The sequence below is a fragment of the Panthera uncia genome, assembly GCF_023721935.1.
Source record: "Panthera uncia isolate 11264 chromosome A1 unlocalized genomic scaffold, Puncia_PCG_1.0 HiC_scaffold_17, whole genome shotgun sequence".
NCBI lineage: Eukaryota > Metazoa > Chordata > Mammalia > Carnivora > Felidae > Panthera > Panthera uncia.
The window spans coordinates 147771612-147793728 of NW_026057577.1; the positions used below are offsets into that span (position 1 = coordinate 147771612).

Here is a 22117-nt window from a genome sequence, read left to right on the forward strand (position 1 = left end):
AGGGTAATCCCATTACACAGGAGCCCAAAGGCTCAAGGCTGTGCGCTAAATGTCAGGTTTCCAGGACGGAGAATTCCCTGGAGAGGATCAGACGGAAGAACAGCTTCGGATCTTTGCCATCGCGTTTCGTGACTATGACTACTCAGAGGGAACATGAGCAGGCGGCCACGCATGCTCAACACAGTACCATCTTGGCCGGACAGAGGGCGCCGCGTGTGAATTACGGGCATAGGAGGAAGTGGCTTAAAAAAAAAACTAAGAGCAGCAAAAAGGGGGCGGATTTGGTGAACGGGCCAGTCGTGCTGGAAGCTGACCCCCGTCCTCTGAGGCCAGGTCTTTCAGACCCCTGACAACCCTGGACAAGTGAACAGGTCCCCGGGTTAGCCAAAACCGCCCACAGAATTTTAACCTAATCGGCAAAGATTTCTTGTCCTTCACACTGGTAAAATATAACTGGCAACACTCGAGTTTGGTCAAATCAACCCTTAATGCTTCCTGTTAGCTTCTAACTGCTTCTCCTTTTGCAAAGACCGTGGGTCCCTAAGACTCATTTTTTTTTTTTTTAACCTCACCGTAGAATGCCATCGTGGCATTTCAAATATTAAATTTTAAAAACAGATCAAATATTTTAAGTGGAAGGACAGCCCCCAATGATTGGATTCTTGAGGCAGGGCATCAGGTATGCATGATTTTATTTAAAATGTGTCCAATAAGATTTTTCCACCTGGAATGAACATTTTAACCTCTCCCCACGTATTGTTATAAACAGTATTTCCTCATTTCATGGAACTTCTTAGAAAGTTCTAAGGAACTTAACAGAAGAGAAAAATGAACTGTGGGAGATTAAATAACAGGAAGTTGATATCACAGCGAGGGTGCTCGCGCATCACGCAGCCCGGCCCCCCCCTCCCCTCCCCGGGACACACAAGTGACTTGAAGGGTGAGGAAACAGACCCAGTCATGCAAGTCCTCGTATGGTCACTTGGTACCCTTGGCGGTTCTCAGATTCCCTGTCACTAGCACAGATAATAAAATGAGTCAGATGACTTCAGTGAATGGGAAATTGTCTTTTGCTTTTGGTGGTGGGTTGACGAGCTGAGAGAAGATAGGAGCACGATGCAGCGTTGGAGGAACGTTCCGGAATACTGAAGAGGCTGTCCCAATGTCGGAGCCCCGGGGAGCGTGCACCCGGCATCTGAACCGTTGTGCACCCACGGTGGCCACAGCACCCCTGCCTCTCGTCTCGGGGCGCTGCGGACAGGTGCACACCACCGCGGAGGCAGAGAAAGCACATTCTCCCCGGGGGACATCTGTCATTTTCCATCTCTAGAACTTGGTGATATTAAGTTCGTGTTTTCAGGAGCCGAAGGTCATAGCACAAATGAGGTCTACATGTCGTCACACGGGGCCACAGAAAGACACGTCTCCAAGTTATGCTGACCTGTCAGGGAGAGAAACAGACACAGAGCACAGCGATGCGGGGCGTTCCTAGGAAACAAGAACGGTACCACGTACATGGAAGTGGGCGAGCAGCAGGCACTGGCTCTCCTGCCTGCTCTTCGGGGCCACTGTCTGGGAAGAAGCTAAGGGCAGTGCGAGGGGCAGGCACAGGGGCAGGCGGGCTGGGGGATGGCACCATCTCAACATGTGTTCTAAAGTGACTTCGAGATGGCCGCTCATTTACAATCGAAACCTAATCCCGAACAGCGTTCACTCCCTCGTTCTCCCTGTAAACACATCTGTTCATAAATAACTTAAACGTCTCCTTGGCATTCAGGATTCAGTTCCGGCTGCAGAGTAGAAAAGGGTGGGGGATGCTCGGCGTTGAGGAGGAGATGTCGGGAATTCGTGTGTGTGTGTGGACAGGTGGCTGAAGAGTCTACCGCACGTCGCCGGGGACATCAGCCGTCGGACACGGGCGGGGTGACCCAGCCGTACTTTTCATGCGTCTTCACCAAACTTTTAAAGGTAGCTTCGGCTTCCTTGCGGCTGAAGGACTTTTTTGATTTGCCGGCCTTTCTACAGATCCGTCCCTGCAAGAGAGGGAAAGGGAAACCAGGTTAGAACCCCTGCTCTGATCCCACAGGGGCTAACTTCTGCTGCCTTCACCTGTGGGACCCCCAGACGGGTGCCAAGCAAGCGGGGTGCTGGGCTTGCAGGGAAGGAGGGGTGCCGCCCAGCTCCCCCTGATGCCTCATTTCCAGGCCCGGAAAGCACCTGCTGGCTCCTCTCCACCCGGCTCCCCGTGGCCCGGGAGGCCCCGGCCTGCACCAGACGAGCATCTGCAGAAGCCTTGGCTTGTCCCTCGGGCGAAAGGCAGCTCCCATGGCCTCTGCCTCCCACCGAGGACATGCTCCCTGTGGCTTCCAGCCTCTCCTGTAACAGACTCATATTTGGATGTGTACACTTACGTATTCACACACACATTTTAAAACTCTGACTTTAAGGGGCACCTGGGTGGCTCAGTCAATTAAGCATCTGACTTTGGCTCAGGTCATGATATTGCGGATTGTGAGTTCAAGCCCCGTGTCGGGCTCTGTGCTGACAGCTCAGAGCCTGGAACCTGCTTCGGATTCTGTGTCTTCCTCTCTCTCTCTCTCTCTCTCTCTCTCTCTCTCCTGCCCCTCCCCCACTTTCACTCTGTCTCTCTCTCTCAAAAATAAATAAACATTAGAAAAAATTTAAAAAATAAAATAAAATAAATGAAAAAAAAAAAAAAACTCTGACTCTTAAAAGTGAAGCCCAGGAACAATGAGTGAATTTCTTGTAATTCATGTCTCTTGGGAGCCATTTCAGGACAGGACGGTGGAGCCATTTTCCAGGAAGAGGAAGGCTGTCCTTGAGCCCCAAGAGGAGAATGATGAGAGGTAGGTGCCCCCTTACACAATCCCAGGGAGAGGCCCGACCCCTCACGGGGACCAGGTGTGTTCTGGCCGGAAAAGTGGGGCGTTGGCATCTGCAGTGGACAAGAAGGTCTAATCTACCTTAGAATGGGCACAGCAGGCTCTGGATCACGAGGGAGAAGGAACCCAAAGGCACTGCTGATGTGACCACCTCTCAGGTGGTCCCCTCCTTTCCAGAGAGCCCTGGGAGTGAGGTGTGCCTGGCATCATGGGGAATACTGAAGGGAAAGAGGAGCCTGGGCAACGGACCATCGGTCAGCAAGGCCTGTTGGGGCTCTTGTCCAGCTGCGCTGTCCTCCTTTACGCCTCATGGCCAGCAGGAACCCCCATGAGCCTCTCCTGGAAGATCTACGTGTCTTCCTAAGCGTTGCATGTGCACATTTTGCAGGTGGGGTGGAAGAGATACCTCGGAAAGACCTGGTTGAGTTTCACCCACCAACAAGAGCTTGCACACTATTTCCAACAATCTCCTGATGTTTATAAACCTTTACTAACAAGCCCCTCTGAGTGGACCCTCGGACGAGGCATCCGGGGCGGCAGCCACCCTGGCCCATGTGGCCACAGGCAGGTCAGGTCCACCCAATCTTAGCTGTCTTAACCCACTAATCATTCTGGTGGGAAGACGGCTGCACCGGCCTCGTAATTCACAGGGAAAATGGCACCCAATCACCAGCCTCTGGGAATGGAAGACTGTTCTGTGCACTTAAATTCAGAGCATACGGTTCAACATCTGTCTTTCCAATGGTGGAGATGGAAACCAAAGCCCAGAGAAGGAGCCAGAAATCCGGGTACAGCTGGGCTCTGCCCCCTCTGGACACCTCTCTGGCAGAACTTGTCCGTATGCCCACTAAGGGCAAGGCCACCTCATCCAATCTGCTGCTTGGTTCCCATCACACAAGCTGCTGAAAGGGCAGAGGAGGACAGGAGGAGAAGAAGGCAGGAAATTGCCACTGACTGACTTCCTGAAAGTTCCCCATGTCTCTCCGGGATGTGGCTCCTGGTTTTAATTTTGGAACTTCCCACTTTTCTTATGTGGCATAGTTATAGCTGATAAAAAGGGACTGTGAAAAGCTAATACATTTATAATCATCATCATGATGGGTTGAGATCAAAGTCCAAGGTTGTTTCATTAAACACAAGCAAATGCACCTTTGCAGAAATGTCAGCATCAATTTCTACATGGAGTGGGAGCAAACGTCAGGCTGTATTCTTTTGCACAACATGCAGATTCTAGCCATCTCTTATCATTCTTGTCTATAACACCAGAAGTCCATGGCAAGGTTTGAGAATTCTGAACCCAAAGCAGCCAAATACAAGCTCTCGAATATCTTGGAATATTCTGTCACTCTTGGCACGAACATAGACTTTGTCTATTCCCTGTGAAAAGTCCCAACTGTTACAAAAAACAACAGACAAAACCCCAAATGAACAGACCGCTCTTTGTTTCCTTTTCTTCCCAGGAAATATTATGAACATAGAGCCCCAGCACTCAGTCAATTCAGCAACCAGGAAACAGAGTCTGTTGTCGGCCAGCCGGAGGTTTCCGGACCTTCGCTGCCCTCAACAGAGACCTCTCCCCTGGTCCGCTGTTTCTCACATCTTAGTTTACAGTTAACAGATCTCTTCTCATAGATGGCCTGTCCCCTTCTGATTGGCTGTTTACATATCACCCAGCGAGATACCGAGCTTGAGAAACACCACTTACGTTGCCTGGCCCTGCCAGGGTGGCTGAGCTGTTTTGCTGAGATGCCCCTGCGATGCCCCCTGGATCAAGAAGGGGGGACATTCCACATGCCTGAGCCCCCGACAGTCTGATGTGGAGCCCCCTTCCATTTTCCACTCCCCCCACCCCAGGTACCATCTCCTAGAGGGTGGACTGTGGGAAAACCTTCAGCTCAACCGCTCTGACCCTCTGTATTTTCCTCGATAAAGTGGGAACAATATTCGCCACACAGCATCATTATGAATGTCAGAGAAGATCCTGCATTTGGAAGCACTTCAGAAAAATGTAAATTGTGTCTTACCATTACTTAAGAGCTGTTTTTCTTATTGTTACAACATTCACATTTCTCCCTTGTCTGTTTCCATTTGCCTGATGACCAAAGAGTCCCTTCTGGAGAGTTTCCCTGAATAATTGTTGTTTCTCCTAAAATACCTCGACGTGTGTTTAGCTCAAAAAGACCTGGAGGGGAGTTTACGCAACCCAGTGTGATAGCTTTGCGCCATCATTAAGAGCTTAGGTACGTAACCTCCCTCTCTCCTGAGCCACAGACGGTAAATGCAGTTATGAGCAACCGTAGGATTTCCCCCCAACTGCCTTAAAAATCTCACCATAACACGGATGTCGAGCAGTGCTAATGAGAATACAGTTCTCTGGGACTGTGTGTGTCAAACAAATCTATGAGTTGATACTTTGGTTTGACTTTTTTTTTTTTTGGCCACGGAGCTTTTGGGCTATCACAATCACAATAATTCAACGTGAAAAATTCTATATGGCTACACATTTCTATCTAGCTAATAAGCAACTCCAAACTCGGGTCCTCAGTTCAATCCCCTGATCCTACATGGTTTCCATTACCCCAATGAGCATATTGAATTTCAGTGTGGCTTTTTCGCTTCTTTTTTCTAATTTTATTAATTTGATTTAGTTTTTAAATTTTTTTTTGCTTGTTTTTGAGAGAGAGAGAGAGAGAGAAAGAGGGAAAGGGGCAGAAAGAGAGGGAGAGACAGAATCCAAAGCAGGCTCCAGGCTCTGAGCTGTCGGCACAGAACCCGAACCGTGAGATCATGACCTGAGCTGAAGTGGATGCCCAAACCAACTGAGCCACCCAGGCGTCCCTGTCACTTCTGTGTTTATTCCTTCATTATGTTGGGTGCAGGGCCTAAAAAGACAAAGTGATATGGCCCCTGCCTGTAGGGGCTTAGAGCCCATTATGGGGAGATAACGGGGGTGTGCTGTAGCTGCTGAGACAGAAGGCACACGTCAGGGCTCCCAGCCTCAGTACCATCGGCATCAGGGGCCCGATCATTCTGCTGAGGGTGGCCCCGTGCACTGTAGGATGTTTAGTTTAGCTGCGTTGCAGCTGGATGCAGCAGTGGCCCCCAAGCAGATGACAGGCAAATCGTCTCCAGTCACTGCCAAATGTCCCCTCAGAGGTAGAATCACACCCTTTGAGCACAGCTGGAGTACAGAATAAAGACGGCCCGGACCAAGGAGTCTGTTCATTTTCTATCTGTTTAGCCAAGGATTGCTACAAGTCCTCCCCAAGTTAGCAACTGCTAGTCACTGGGATCGCATGGCTTTCTAAGGTAGAAACGATTCTGGTCCTCGTAGGGGACCAGGTGGGATGGGGGGCGGGGCGGAGGGGAGAGGGGGGTAGTGCCGCTTGTCTGTGCCTCGAGAAAGACTTCTTCTGTGTTTGACAACAGTCGAGCTGACATATGGGTGGCAGGTGTTTTCCAGGCCATGGTGGCGAGGATAAGCAGAAGCTGAAACAGCCTGATGTATTCAGAGAACCGTGGAAAGACACTTGGTGAGTCTGGGGCATGGAGTGAGTGAGTGAGTCTGTGTGTGTGTGTGTGTGTGTGTGTGTGTGTGTGCTGGGGTGAGGGTACACAATTCAACAGACCTGGCTTCAAATCCCTGCTCCAACACTTCCTGGCTGTGTAACCCTGGGCGACTTACTTAACCTCTCTGAATCTCAGTTTCCTCATCTGTAAAGTAAGCATACGAATAGTGTTACAGGACACTGGATTTTTATCGGGGTTTCCTACGTTGAAACACGTGAAATGCTGGGCACAGTGCCAGGCACAGGTGGCCACAACAAACGGGGCTTTTGATTTTTGGAACTATCACAGAGGATCTTACCCCTTGACAATTACTTTCCTTCTGGCCTCTTGGAAAAACAAGACACACACGGGGGCGCCTGGGTGACTCAGTCGGTTAAGCGCGGCCCCTTGATTTTGACTCAGGTCATGATCTCACAGTTTGTGAGTTCGAGCCCCGCAATCGGGCTCTGTACTGACAGTGTGGAGCCTGCTTGGCATTCTCATTCTCTCTCTCTCTGTCTCTCTCTCTCTGCCCCTCCCCTGCTCATGTGCATGCTCTCTCTCTCTAAGTAAGTAAACTTAAAAAAAAATTAAAAAACAAAAGAACACACAAATTTCTGTCTTCCATATGGACATCACGATTTGGTTTCTTCTGTCACGGAATGTCTGTGGGCAAATCTAGTATTTCGCATTTATGTGGCTGATTTCCCAGCTTTTTTCAATATTGTCTGTTTTAACACTGTTGTCTCATGACAGTGCATGAGATAAATACACTCATTCTGCATTTCTCCCTTGATTAGGTTTTTCTTCTTACCGCTTTATTTTTCTTCACAAACCTACTTTCGTGGTATTCCTGTGTTTCATTTGCCCATGAATTACAGGCTTCCGCTCTTTTAAAAATAGAGTTTCCAGACTCCTCATGTGAAGTTTTGAGGTTCTTTCACTCATTTCCTGGGCTGAATTACAGAGTGGCCACTTGTTTTCAAAGTCTTTGAACGTGTAATTGTTAGTCTGAGAGCGCTCACAACCCCTAACCCCTCCGGCGCGGGTTTCCAACCCATGGGTGGGGGGAAGACACGCTCCCCAGATCTTTGGAAGGAGGTCCACCCTGGAAGGCAGCCACGAGTCCGCCGCTCTTTGGGGTCTAACGTGCAAAGCGGATCAACTCACAGAGTTCCAGAGCGCAGATAGGACCCTACAACAGATGAGGCAGCTTCAAAGACACGTTTTCAAATCGGAACAGTTACGCCAAGCCGCTGACCAGCGAGGGGGGGGACTTGAGCTGGATCCGGTCCAGCGAGGCGGCAAACAGCAGCTGGGAGCGGGGACACGCTGATGTGGTTCTGCAGTACTTTCCACGGGTCTGAGAGTGTGTGTGTGTGTGTGTGTGTGCGCGTGCCCGAGTGCACATGTGTGCCCGGGTGCACGTGTGTATGTGTGCACGAGCACGCACGCAGGTTCTCCCGTATGTGGCATCTCCTGAGCACGTGTGCATTTGTGTGTGCGACTGTGTGTGATGGTCAAGCTGCACGGAGAGATGTGTGGGTCCCTGAAGTGAAATGACCACCAAGGGGACCGACAGCAGCCCTGAGGGAAGCCTCCTGGCTGAGCTGGGGAAGCCCCAGGCCGCCTGAGCCAGTCCGGAGGGTGGTCAGTTTATGGTGGGAGACCCCCGCCTGTCGGGGAGTCTGCCCAGCGCCAGCCAAGGCAGGGAGGGGAGTCTGGTCTGGGGCGGAGGCAGTGTGGGTGGGGGAGAGCGGTTAAGTCCAGCAAAGGACAGGACAGCAGGGCTTGGGGAAGGATGGTTATGGTGGCGGAGGAGGCCCAGGGCGTTTCAGGCTTCCGACCCGGGAGGAAACAGGTTTCCAGGACCAGCCACTGAGTCCTCTGAGTCGGCGGGTTCGGAACACGCACCAGAAAAGCAGCTACGCAGGGCTGAAGGGGGCCGTCGGATGTACTGCGTGGGGCTCTCACATCGCGGGCTCCAAATCACAGACATGGGGAGAGTCCACGGCGGGGAGAGAGGAGGGAGGGGACACAGTCACTGGCTCTTGAGTGAACTGCCCTCCCTGCGCCTCAGCCTCCACACCCGAGTCCTACGCACAGGGACACCTGCCACGGGGGTGAGTGAGCCTTTGGGGAAGGATAAAGGGGAACTGGTCCTTGTGCAGTGGCAAGATGTCTGACGTCGACTGGGGCACGGTGATGGCAGAGCCGATGGCACCGTCTTGGGAAGGGAGTGGGGAGGGGGCAGGCGTCAGGCAAGGGGGCATCGGGAAGCCACGGCTGGCGCTCAGGTGGCAGGTGAGCGCCGGGAGAGCACCTGCAGTGTGTGAGATGCTTCCTTGATTTGTCATCAGATCGGAGCTTGAAAAACTCCTTTTGGCCTCATGCTTTAGCAATCTCTGCACACGAAAACCCAACAAGCTTGGCTGTTAAGGACAGCTCAGCTATAAAAAAAGTTCCAAGAAAGCAACCTGTAATTCCCAAAGATTTATTAAGTGCCTGCCCCCCCAATAGATCTCGTGCAGGTTGCTGGAGATCCCAGACGGGGCCAGGTGAGCGAGAGGCACAGGGCTTAACCCAGGAGCCTGGCGGGCACAGCCAGGACCACTGACTAGCTTTCCTGCGGAATTGACTCTCACCGGGGCCAAGTTTGAGACCACCGCCCAGGATACAAAGCCACTTCACTCAAGAAGGACTGTTTACTTCGTGGAACATTCTAGAATTTTCCACTGAGAAAGCTCAGGTAACCTATGCTCTATTACAGTTTCTAAACTATTTTCCCAATGGCTAGGTAACAAATGTCCTCAGATATCTTCTCTTAAATTTGTAAACACCTCAGGATATCAGAGCCAGGCGGCTTTTATATAAACTTGGGTAACATTCAGTAGCAATGAAACTGAAGCTACCTTATTTAACGTTATCATAAAATATCCTCAAGCCACTGGCAGCACCGAAGGCACAGCTTGCAAAACACAAGCATCTCCACATCCTCTACACTTTAAAGAAAGTTCTAGCAATTATTGAATCTTTTTTCTTTTTTGAGACAGATGGTATTTTCCTGGAAGAAGCAAGCAGAGAAAAATAATTTTTTTTCCTAAAAATTTAAATTATTTCAGATAATCATTTCAAAAAAAAATTTTTTTTGGCAATTCCACGAATGCTGATACTTCTGCTTAAGCAGCCGGGTCCCCGTGGGTTTCATTAGCGGCACTGGAACACAGGAAGTGACAGCTCGACATACTTATTGAAGGCGGTCACGGCGGCTGTGTGCCCGGCATCCTTCTCGGGATGGGGTCTGAACGCACGCATCAAACCCTCCCCGAAAGCCCACCAGGTAGGCTTCGCTATAATCAACTCTGATTTACAGATGAATAAGCAGACACGGCGAGGTCACGTAATGCGGTCAGAGTCACAGAAGATTCCAGGGCCGTGCTGGAGGCCATGCTCTCAAGCCCAAGGCCAGGCCGGCCCGCAGGCACATGGAGGAGGGTTGCAGATACAGGAGAAAGGAAACACGACACTGACCATCTACTCCACAAAACGCCGCCCAGCCTGGCCTTCTCCCGTGGGACTCAGGACGCGCCGAGGTCACTGAACGCCGCCACCGCCCTGCACCCTCTCTGTCGCATGGGGCTCCACCTCTGCCATCTCGCACGTACCAGACTTTTAAGCCCTGAGCTGGCCAGTGACCTAGACCCGTCTGGTCTTCCGGCCACTGCGCTGTGGACCCTGGCGCCCTCCTCGACTCCGGTCTGTGTGTGACCCGAGCAGGCAGGTCTTCCTTCGTGAGACACCTGCTTACTCACAGTTCCTGCTCCTCAAGACGACTGGCCACCGTAGCGTCCGCTGCTCCTGGACACAGAATGCAAACGGAGCCCGTGGACAGGCCAAGCCGAGGACCCCGTGTTCCGTTTGCAGCCGCTTCGTCAGCGTCTTCTACTTACGAGCTAAGCCCAGCTGCCTACGTGTGGGGTTCTGGGCCAGCCCCACAGCACATCTCTGTCTCTGGTATCAGGGTCAGACTCCCTGGATCTCCACACACTGGCCTGTCTCGGTTCACGGAAACCTTCCTCCCTGGGACCCGGCTCCACTGGGACGAACAGGTGCGTGTTAACTCCATTAGCCTCGGCCACCTTCTTGCGCCGCATCCGTTCTGTGCTGAGTGACCGGCTGGCAGGAAAGGTGGCATTTTCCTGCGCAACTTGACCTCTCACGCCGGAATCCAGGCGCCCATCATCCCTACACACTGGGCCTTCCTTAGGGCACCGTATTTGCCCTTCTTCTTGGAGACACATTTAAAGAGGATGAGGGTCGACGTTCTCGCCCACAGTGCCCACCGGTGCTTTCGTCTATCTGCTCGTTCTCGGTGGCTCGATCCTCGCTGCAGCCCTCCGTTCCGGGGCTGGGACTCCACTCACTCCGACTTGGGGCCACCCACCCAGTGCACGCGCCCTGATGCCCGAGGCTGCTTCTGTCTGCCCCACGGCCCTGATTTAAGGACCGCGTGCTGGGCACACGGAGCTTCTCTGCTGCTGTACGACGTGGGGGTGGGGGGCGGTTGGTGGGAGAGGCCGGGTCATCCTCTTCTCCAGGGAGGCGGGGCCCGTGGGCATTCAGGAACCAGCCGACGGCTGCCAGCGTGGCGAGGTGCCCCATCTGCCCGCCTTGTGCCCTCTGCCCCACAGAAGGCAGGTCTGCTGGCAGGGGTCACTCACCCGCCTCTGGCCAGGGGTCTGCCTGATGTCATGACCCTCCGTAACCAGCTCCACCCCCCACCCGCCCCCATCGATCAGGGTCGTGTGAAGAGTTCTGTCTTAGCACGGACGATAACAACGGCGATGCCACCGACGGGGACTCCAAAGACACGGAGGAGCCCGAGAACGTCACTGGAAAAACGTGACAGGAACTGTCACTGGGGATTAACCTGTCAAAACAGGGGGTGGCCGTGCTCCGCTCTCTGCACCTGCTGGCAGGGGCTCCGTGAGTCTCACAAAACCATCCCAAACTGGGCTCTACTGGACAAATGACGTCAAGAAGTAACCCAAGGCTGTCACAGGCAACCAAGGTAACTTACGCTTTGACTCGGGAGACGGTCTCCGGCTTCAGGAGGCACGTGTGTGTCTGCGGTTTATGGTGGCACGTCACAGCCTCACCACCCCCCCAGGCAGCGTAACTTGTAACGGCAGAGACCGCTCCTGCCCCATAACACAGGCGCCGCGGGACCTTCCCAGCTCGGAAGGAAATTCTGCCACGTGGACTAAATAAAGCCAACGAGACTTTGAAATCATTGGGAATCTTGAGATACAGTTTTTGGAAAAATTAAAGTGTGCAAAGGCCATGACTTGGGCTCCAATTCTCTAAACTGTCCGTGAGGACGGGCGGGGGCGGCGGGCATTTCCGAGTCCCTGGAGCTGGGGTCACTGGACTCCGGGGGAAGGGACTTGCTACCTGTCCCTAGAGGGGGCCACTCCTGCCCTGCGAACGGCACGTCCTCACCGGGGGCGACCAGCAGGCAGTGAAGACAGCTGTGGTTTGCCTTTACAATCCAAAGTACGTTTTCCTGACGGGGAAATAGCTGGCACATAGGTATTGCTGATGTGGGAGCGGGTTTGGCCTCCGTGACTCAGGCTGCCCGCCCCCCAGAGTCCCTGTCTCATGGGACCACCATGACGACCCAGCGCATCGAGGCCCCGCATGCAGGGGGCCCTACGACAGCAATGCCCGCTGGGCATCTCGGAGACCCAGAAGGATCCCTGATGTCGTCTTAAAATGGGCTGCTTTCCCCTGTGGGAATGTCGGCCCTCCAAGGGCTGAAGACCTTCTTTTAAAAATACTCATTTAAGGGGCGCCTGGGTGGCTCAGTCGGTTAAGCGGCCGACTTCGGCTCAGGTCATGATCTCGCGGTCCGTGAGTTCAAGCCCCGCATCGGGCTCTGTGCTGACAGCTCAGAGCCTGGAGCCTGTTTCGGATTCTGTGTCTCCCTCTCTCTGACCCTCCCCCGTTCATGCTCTGTCTCTCTCTGTCTCAAAAATAAATAAACGTTAAAAAAAAAATTTATAAAAAATACTCATTTATCTTTGGGAGAGCGCAGGCAAGGCAGGGGCAGGGAGAAGGGGACAGAGGACCCGAAGCGGGCTCTGCGCCGACAGGCTGACAGCAGTGCGTCCGACGCGGGGCTCGAACTCATGAACCTCGAGATCATGACCTGAGGCGAAGTCAGATGTGCAACCCACGGAGCCACCCAGACGCCCCAAAGTGCTGGAGGACTTTTAACATCCACACACCTTAGAGTAGGCTTGAACCAGACTTGCTACGTTTGCCCTGAGAACACAATTTTGATTGTTTCGTGCGCCAGTTGTTAGTGAGGCGCTAATGAGGTGCTCCCCTCCCACCGCCATTATTAGACGACCTGCTGCTGGAAAGAAGAGGAGGGTGAGGGAGACCGGCCCCCCTGAGATCTCCAGACGCTCAGCCACCACCTGAGCAGCCTGACTCCAGGCCCCTGGGGTGTTCCGACCACTGCCGATCGATGGCGGGTGATGAACTCATCCCCTAACTCAAGCAGTCCTCATGCACTTACTTCAAAAACGAAGAGTATTTTCATCAACCACACTTTTTGGAGGGGCTTGGTGAAATCCAGCACCCAGACCAGAGGCAGGCTCCGGAAAGCCTGTGCATTTCCCGCGCCGTGGACACAAACCCGGCACACGTCAGCATTCTGTCCCCACGGCTGGACTCTACTGTTCCCTGTATTCCAGTCTCTCCCCCACCCCTGGCCTCCTGAGGCTCCCCGCCGGCTCCCCCCCCTCATTACCTGACCCTGCCTTCCTCCCCCCACCTTCCACCGAACACTGGTCTCTCGTTCAGTTCAGCGCGCTCAGCATTCAGAGTCCGCTGGCAGGGTGCGACGCAGAACTGGATAGAAGGATTCCAACCATTCCAGGCCTGCACACCATTGTCCCACCTTCCCTGACTTGCCGGTGTTATGCAGGTGATGGCCCCAGTGTAGATGAGACCCAACACACACGGTTTCTGTTTGCAAGAACACACAGGGCAAAGATAGGGCATAAAATACCTTAGCGTTGAGAAAGCAAGGAGTAGGGGTCTTTCTGGAAAATGCAGTGTTCCGTTATCATAAAATAGTCTCAAGCCTGCAATCAAGAACGGAAGTTGGTCCTAAATTCCAATTTCTAGGCTCTGACTCAACCGCGTAGAAAACCGAGGGACTGATTTTGGTTGACCTAATAAAAATTAAAAAGTGATGCTCTATAAGCAACTGGGATGGCTATTATTACTTTTAGGTCATTACTTTGGGGATGTTCTGATTTCCACTTTTATTGGTATAGTGGTGTTGCCACAGGATCTTCTCTTTCTGATAAAGTAAAAGTTACAATGAGTAAAGAATTCAATCAGTGATTTTTACATACCGTACATCACTGGGGATCTTCAAACAGTACATACTTTATTATTTTTTTTTAATGTTTATTTTGGGAGAGAGAGGAAGAGAAAGAGAGAGAGGGCGCACATGGCGGAGGAGGGGCAGAGAGAGGGAGATAGAGGATCTGAAGCGGGCTCTGTGCTGAGAGCAGAGAGCCCAATGCGGGACTTGAACCCATGAACCGCTAGATCACGACCACGGTGGAAACCAAGAGTCAGAAGCTTACCCGACCGAGCCGCCCAGGTGCCCCTACGTACTTTGTACTACAATATAAGTAAAGTTTGTGCCAGCCACTGTTCTGAGGGCTTTACGTGTATAAAATCACTCAGTCCTCGCTAGAGAGGAACTGCGAGGGCTTCCCTTATGGTGGGGAAACCGAGGCAGAGTTCAACTGCCAAGGGCACACAGCAGGTAGGTGGTCAAACAGGAACTTGAACTCACAAGGTTGGTCCCCAGTGTCCATGCTCCTAGCCGCTCTGCCAAAGACAGAGACAACAGGTGACGGAAATATAAATACGGGGTGCCCCCTGAAGCAGCCCACACCCCAAACGTGCCCAGATCGTGCGTAGGTTTGCACGATATGGGTGCAGCTGAGCATTTCATAATCGTATTTAAATACTAAATAGATTTTTAGGCAATATATCCGTTTTCCCTTTTGGAAAAACAAAGGTCACGTTATTTATCTACACCGGACTATCAAGTCCTTTCTTAGATCCACCCCACGCCCCACCCAATTGGGATTACGTTTGCCTCATTTCCTCTTCTCCCCAAACAAATTTTCTTCCTCTACCAGGGCACTGAGCGTTGGGGAAGAAAGAGACAGACCCTTCCGTGATGATGTGAACTCACCGCGTGGGGGTTGGTAGGTCTTGTCTTTAATCGAAACCCACAGGAATGCTGAGACCAGCAGCCACAGAGGACGCAACGCATCCTTGCTGCAGAACGAGCACCTTAAAGCACCAGCGGCAGGGGTTGCAACGGAGGCGGAATCGCCAGGCTCACCCGGGCAGCACCCGCGGTTGCTTCCACCCTACAGCGCCAGGCGAGGCAATTCTGCTTACAGCCCGAGGGCCGTCCCTGCAAAGCCTGCGACAGTCTCTACGTCCTTTTCAAATGACCTTTCTTCTCATCTGCATCTGGCCCCGTGGTGAGGCAGGGCAGAGTAAGCATTGCCTTCCCTGACACGGGAGCGGAAACAGGCTGGCTGGGGCGGGGGCAGGGAGCATGGTCACCCCAATAGCAAGTGCCAGGACACGACGGTTCCTACACACCCCTTCCGCATTATCCAACACGTGAAGCAGCAGCTTCCCAGATCCGACCGAACCCCGCTGGACTTTTAGGAACGGGACCAACGTGAACCTCTAATTTACACACGTCTGAATTTAGGGCATCAAGTTGAGCTGCGCAAACCACCTGCCACTACGGGTCATGACAAAGACCTGAGGCTGTGGCAGCTCCCCCGTCACGTCGGGTGCCTGCGTCCTCATCCGCAAGGGTCACGCCGCTATGCACCCAGCACCCCGTGGGTGCTCACGCACGCTTCCAGAGGAGCGAACGACCAAGCATGCGGAATTACCGACAACGACCTCAAGGCTGCTTTGTGTCCCAGCTAGAATTCCAAAGCAAAGGTAGTACCCACGTGTCGCCATTTCCCCAAAACGTGTCCCACTCAGTATTTTATACACGTTAGCTTATCTCCGCCTCACCCAGGAGGTGCCCTTGTTCCAACTTTGCAAGCGATCGGGTGGAGAACGAAGGGGCAAAGGACTTCTCCGTGGCAGTAGCTGCAGTAAATGACAGGGTCCCCCAACAAGGCCAGCCTATTTCTGGAATTAGAGTTAGAACCCCACGATGCGAAATGTTGGGAAATGGTGCGCTCTGTAAACTATGACTGGATATTCCCAAGACATACCAGCATCCGGTCGGCTCCAAGGATTGTAATAACTCCGCATAAGCCAGGACATGCCAACCTTACCTGACGTGGATACCCCGTTCCCACCACAACACCCCTCGCCCACACTAGTCGTTAAGAACAGCCCAAGAACCAGTGCTCTGTGCTGGACAGGTGACCTTCATGAAGTCACAGACTGTGGCGGTGGGTGGTGGCTAGAAACGTCAGTGAGCACTCAACTTCCATCACAGCTGTCCAATAAGTGTCTTTAATAAGGTGAATGTGTTCAGAAAACCGGAATCTCAAGGTAAAGTCTCTCATGTTCACTGAAAACACCCCTTGCAACACGTTGTCCTGTTTGCGGTCAAAACTTTCGTGGGGGCCTGTCACGGAGCACGCTAACTAGATGTCAGGGGAGTTCGGAGCAAACCATCGATGCGCCCTTTCCCCGCGACACAACGTTGACCCCAGGCATGTTCGCAGTGATGTTTCAAATGGCAGAAGGACAATTTTTTCAACTGAATTTTCCCGGATTTGTTATTTGGGATTTACATTGGCTGGTGTTAAGATCTAAATATACAAATATCAAGCTTATCGTACCTTCATATTTGAGGTGGTAAAAATAATAGTTTGGCTCTGGTTTTGTCTGTCTGCTCTCACGATATTGTTAAGCTTTTCTGTGCCACCAGGATGCAGTGTTCTGCTGACCTCCTTATTTGTAGATGATACAACAGCCTACATAGAAAATCCTAAAGGCTTAGCTGTTTTTTAAACCACTTTATTGACGTATGATTGACATACAAAAAGCCATACATATTTAACGTGCACAACTTGGTGGGTTTCGGATGTGGCTGTTTTTGATGAACCTGATGTGGTAGACAGGTCAGTGCTTTACAAGCACAAGTGTGCTTCCCAGCTCCCACCACCAGCCCTCGGCCCTGTGGCCAGTGCCAGCCAGTGGACCGGGAGGAGAGGTAAAGCGTGTCCTTCCAGGTGGGGGCAGTTAGGAGCTGATGTGCTGGCCCATACTCGCCCCCTGTCCCTGTGACCTCTGGGGCCACATGCTCTAGACGGACACACTACAAGAAAGGGGGGGCCAAGCCACCCGAGACCGTGTGCAGGAAATGCACGTTCACTGTGTCATGGTGAGATTTCAGGGGATGCTCTGTTGCAGAAAGTAAATCACCACGATGACAAAAACTCTTGACAAATCATTGAAAAAACTTACATGGGACGTTAACGATTCACCAAGAGCAAAGATGAGTAACGAAGAGGTGTTGTCCTCTCTGATATTAGAGTAGGAGGCGGTTCATAAAGATACTATAGTACCTACACAGGAGCAGGAAGATAAGTGAGTCATATTTACATGGGGACCTGTTGCAGGATAAAAGGAATAATAAAAGGCAGCAGAAGAGGGCCAGGTGGGTCAGTAGATGGGGCCAAGGAAACATGTTCATGATGCGGAGGGGAATGAAGGTGGACTTCTACGGAAAACAGAGAGAATTCCTGTAAGTTGACAAGAAAAAGCCAGGTAACCGGAAAGCCCAGAGAAGGGTAGGGAAAAAATATGAAGAGGTTATTCGAAGAAAAAATCTGAACGGCTGACGAGTTCAGGAGGCAATGTCCAAATGTATTAGCGAGAACTGTACTTTATCATTATTTTTTTTTAATGTTTATTTATTTATTTTTTTTTCAACATTTTTTATTTATTTTTGGGACAGAGAGAGACAGAGCATGAATGGGGGAGGGGCAGAGAGAGAGGGAGACACAGAATCGGAAACAGGCTCCAGGCTCCGAGCCATCAGCCCAGAGCCTGACGCGGGGCTCGAACTCACGGACCGCGAGATCGTGACCTGGCTGAAGTCGGACGCTCAACCGACTGCGCCACCCAGGCGCCCCAATGTTTATTTTTGAGAGAGAGAGAGAGAGACAGAGTGTGAACAGGGGAGGGGCAGAGAGAGAAGGAGACACAGAATCCAAAGCAGGCTCCAGGCTCCGAGCTGTCAGCACAGAGCCTGACGCGGAACCGCGAGATCATGACCTGAGCTGAAGTTGGATGTTTAACGGACTGAGCTGCCCAGGTGCCCCAAGAACTGTACTTTAAAACAGAGATAAGAAACCACCCAAAACTCAGGATGGAGGATATTGCTGAGGGTGTTTGAGGAGGTGCATGGACTGGTCAGGGAAGCCATTCTGGAAGATTCTGGCAATACCCAGAAAAAGTCAGAATGCTTAGGTTTTATGCCAACAAGACACGCCTGGGCACAGCTCCCAGGAGAATCTGAAAACTCATTCCTAAGACGGCCAGTCTGAGGAGGTGAACTGCAGCATTTATGTGAGGATAAGAGCCAGAGAAGGCTGGGGTCTTCCCCCGAGAGGGGATGAGTAAAAGCGGTCGATCACACTGTGCACACAATGTGCGCAGCAGCAAATACAGGCGTGAGAGCAATGAGGAAAAATATAAAGGGTTACATCGGCAGCTCACTAAACCACCGAAAACACATATATGCCCAGAACGTTACACACTTTACAAGGATCCAAGCATCTTAAAGAACATCTACTAAAAGCTGAGGGGTTTTCACAGATTGGGGGGCTGTGGGGAACCCACCTCTCTGCATCTGAGACAAAAGGAAAGTCAATAAAGATGAGGTAGGAGTTCACGTACCTATGTGAACATATACGTACGTACAAGAGTTTCATCGTTTTCCCATCTATCGATAGTAACAGGTTAGAAAACGTGAGGAAAGCAAGGCCCGTTGACACTATCAGCAAATACTCCATGACCCTGGGGCGGGCTGCCTCTACCAATGCCACCACGGTCCCCATCCCTGGTGTCCACGTCCTTTCCCTCGAGTGTGGACAGGACCTGTGACTTACGTCTAAGGAACAGCGTAGGGTGAAGTGCTGGGATTCTGTCTAGGCCCCTCTCCTTCTCTCATGAGCCGCCATATTGTGAGCTGCCCCAGGAAGAGGCCTCCGGTCAACTGCCATCAAGGAACCCAACCCTGGCAGCACCACACGAAAGACCTTGGAAGCTGAGCTCCGCCACCTTTTGGCAGCCGCTCGAGGGGAGACCAGAGCCAGACGCGCCCGACCACAGAAACAGTGAGACAAGCACGCGCTTGTTGTCTCAGGCCACCAAATCTCGGGTTGATTTGTTAGGTAGCAATAGACCCCTGACAAAGATTGCTAGGACTCAGTTTGACGGCCAAGTTCCTAAGGAAAATAAGGCAGATTGCAATCCAAGTACAAATGGGCAAAGGACAAAATAAAAAATTCAAACGGCAAAGAAAAAGATCACGTGAAAGATGTATTACGAACTGAATTTCATTCCTCTCCAATCCGTACATTGAAGCCTTTGTCTCTGCTGTGATTGTATTTGGAGACGGGGTCTGCAAGGAGGCGAGGAAGCTTTAACGAGGTCACTAGGGTGGGTCCCCAAGCCGGGACGACTCACGTCCTTCTAGGAAGAGGAACAGACTCCAGAGCTGTGAGAAAATACATTGGTTTTTTTTTTAAATAATTTTTTTAATGTTTATTTATTTTTGAGAGAGACAGAATGTGAGCAGGGGAGGGGCAGAGAGGGAGACACAGAATGTGAAGCAGTCTCCAGGCTCCGAGCTGTCAGCGCAGAGCCCGACGCGAGGCTCGAACTCATGAGCTGCAACATCATGATCTGAGCCAAAGTCAGACGCTTGACCGACTGAGCCACCCAGGTGCCCCAGAAAATACATTGTTGAAGCCGCCCGGGCTGTGGTGTCTGCTTTGGCCACCCAAGCAGTGCTGGTGCACAGAAGCAGACCTATAACTCAGTCCCCAACTAGGACAGCTCGCTCCTCACTGGTGCTATTGTCCTACGATGGCCACTGACCAATGCAGGGCTCACCGGAGCGTCCATGTGCAACGTCTCTCGTGTTCACTTTCACTGCCGAAGGGCATTTGACTCCTACTCAATAAATGCTGCTTAACTGAACCGCATTAGAGCAATCTACTTCCCTAAAAAATCATTATAATCGAGAAGGCAGATCAAAGTCGACAGACACAGAGAAAATCAGTTTCTTTTTCATTTAATTGCTTTTTTTCCCCATCAAATGCACGTAGTGGAAGAAAAAAAACCCTACAGACCATTTTAATTACAATACCGTGAGAGTCAGAGATAGCCTCCCGAAATTAAAACGTGAACATCTAAGGGTACAGTGTGTGAATAAGAAAATTATATAAACACTTTGAATATGCTTTTTTATTTTATAAAAACCCTTGGAATACATATAATAAAGCACCTAGTCTTTTGGTATTTTGGGGGGCCCTGATGTTTGTGAAGTTTACAGAAAAGCCCTCTCATCACGGGACCTCCGGGGTGGGTGGGCATCTGTGGTCGGGCGTGGGCAAGATGCCGAAAGCCAGTGCCAGCTTTGAGTCTGGACGCACGGACATAAGGCGCTCATGACCGGGGAGCCGCAGGGAAGGCTCGGACCACACTGCCACCCTCTGTCAGTGCTGGTGACCCAGCCAGGCTGTTTGCTCCAGAGTCTACACTTCTGGGAAGACAAGGCAGGAGGGGTTAAGGGCGGACCGTAGCTGCACAAGAGGAGAGGCCACGTCTCCACACGTCAAGTCTGTTATCTCTGCCAGGAGCCTTCCTGTGGGGGGGACCCCTGCCTGTTCCAGCGTCCTGGATGCAGACAACTGGAGGTATTTGGGCATATTTTAATGGATTCCTCTGCTCTGCAAAGTGCAAACGGCCCTCCCCCAAAACTCCGTGACGGATGTGGTGGACCACCAAAACCCGTGGCGCCCTGGTTTCCACCAGTGATCGATAAAATTTACAACTAAGACTTGTTTTCTGACGGAACTGTAAATTCAATGAGTCAAATTACCATACAAGTGAAACTGAGGGTTTTCGGAAAGCATCCTACATCGAAATTTGATAAGGATATCTAAAATGACAAAAGCAACTTAAATTTTTTTTAATGTTTACTTATTTATTTATTTATTTGTTTGTTTATTTTTGAAAGAGAGAGAGAGACAGAGTGCGAGTTGGGGAGGGGCAGAGAGAGAGGGAGACACAGAATCCGAAGCAGACTCCAGGCTCTGAGCTGTCAGCACAGAGCCCAACATGGGGCTAGAACCCACAAACCGTGGGATCACGACCTGAGCCGAAGTCGGATGTTCAACCAGCTGAGCCACTCCGGTGCCCCATAACTTCTTTTTTTAAAGTTTATTTTGAGAGAGGGAGAGGAGAGCATGAGCAGGGGAGGGGAAGAGACAGAGAGGGAGAGAGAGAGGGACAGAAGGAGAGAGAGAATCCCAAGCAGTCAGCACAGAGCACAATGTGGGGCTTGAACTCATGAACCATGAGATCATGACCTGAGCCAAAACCACGAGTCTGACACTTAACTGTATGAGCCACCCAGGTGCCCCAAAAGTAACTTTTGATGTTAAAAAATGCATCGACTTGGGTGTTTCGCCATAAAAACCAATTGGATTAAAACATATTCACTATCCTTTCGACCTTAGGCTACCCACTACTGCTGAATTCTAGGACCACCGACCCTCCAGCGGGTGTTGGAAAAAAACCATCAATGGTCTGGTCCTCCTGGATTAGCCACACCACCGATGCCAGCCCCTGCATACCCGGTGTCCTCTCTCTCTGCGGCCCCAGGCAAATGCACGTTCTGGGCCTGGAAGTCCATAGCACAGTCTACACCGACACCCGCTTTGAAAGAAAGGCTCTGTCTGGGGCTCAACTGTGTCCCCAATATGTATGCTGATGTTCTCGCCCCCAGGAGCTCCGAATCTGACTGTATTTGGAGACGGAATCTTTCCCGAAGCGATTAAGGTAAAATGAAGCCATCCGGGTGGGCCCTCGTCCAAGGTGACAGGTGTCCTTGTAAGAAGAGATCAGGACACAGACCGCACAGAGGGACGCCCATGTGAGGACACGGGGAGAAGAGGGCTTTGACAGTCTAGGAGAGGCCTCAGGGGAAACCAAACTCGCCCACACGTAGAGCTCAGAGGTCCGGCCTCCCGAACTGTGAGGAAATAAATGTCTGCTGTTTAAGCCACCTGTCTGTGGTGCCTTGTGATCCCAGCATTCTCTGAATAATAATATAGCCGAATACAGCTCTGACCAGAAAAGTCACAGCTGAATGGAAGGGAGTGGGGAGAGGAGAGAGAGGGGGAGGGAGAGAGAGAAGAGAGGAGAAGGGAAGGAGAGAGGGAGAGAAAGCAGAGAGAGAGGGAGGGAGGGAGAAAGGAGGAAGGGGGAGAGAGGAGGGAGAGAAGGAAGGACAGAGAGGGAGGGAGGGAGAGAGGGAGAGGAGAGACGGG

At 51.7% G+C, this 22117-nt stretch overlaps 1 protein-coding gene across 1 annotated transcript in view; it reads right to left on the reverse strand.

Annotated features, from left to right (window-relative positions):
• Positions 1-609: 609 nt before the first annotated feature.
• Positions 610-22117, reverse strand: part of UBE2QL1 (ubiquitin conjugating enzyme E2 Q family like 1) — a 45240-nt gene continuing 23732 nt past the window's right edge. The window contains exon 4 of the mRNA XM_049648928.1: positions 610-2033. Coding sequence (XP_049504885.1) covers positions 1902-2033 — 132 coding nt within the window. The 3' untranslated portion in view covers positions 610-1901. The remainder of the gene's footprint in view (positions 2034-22117) is intronic.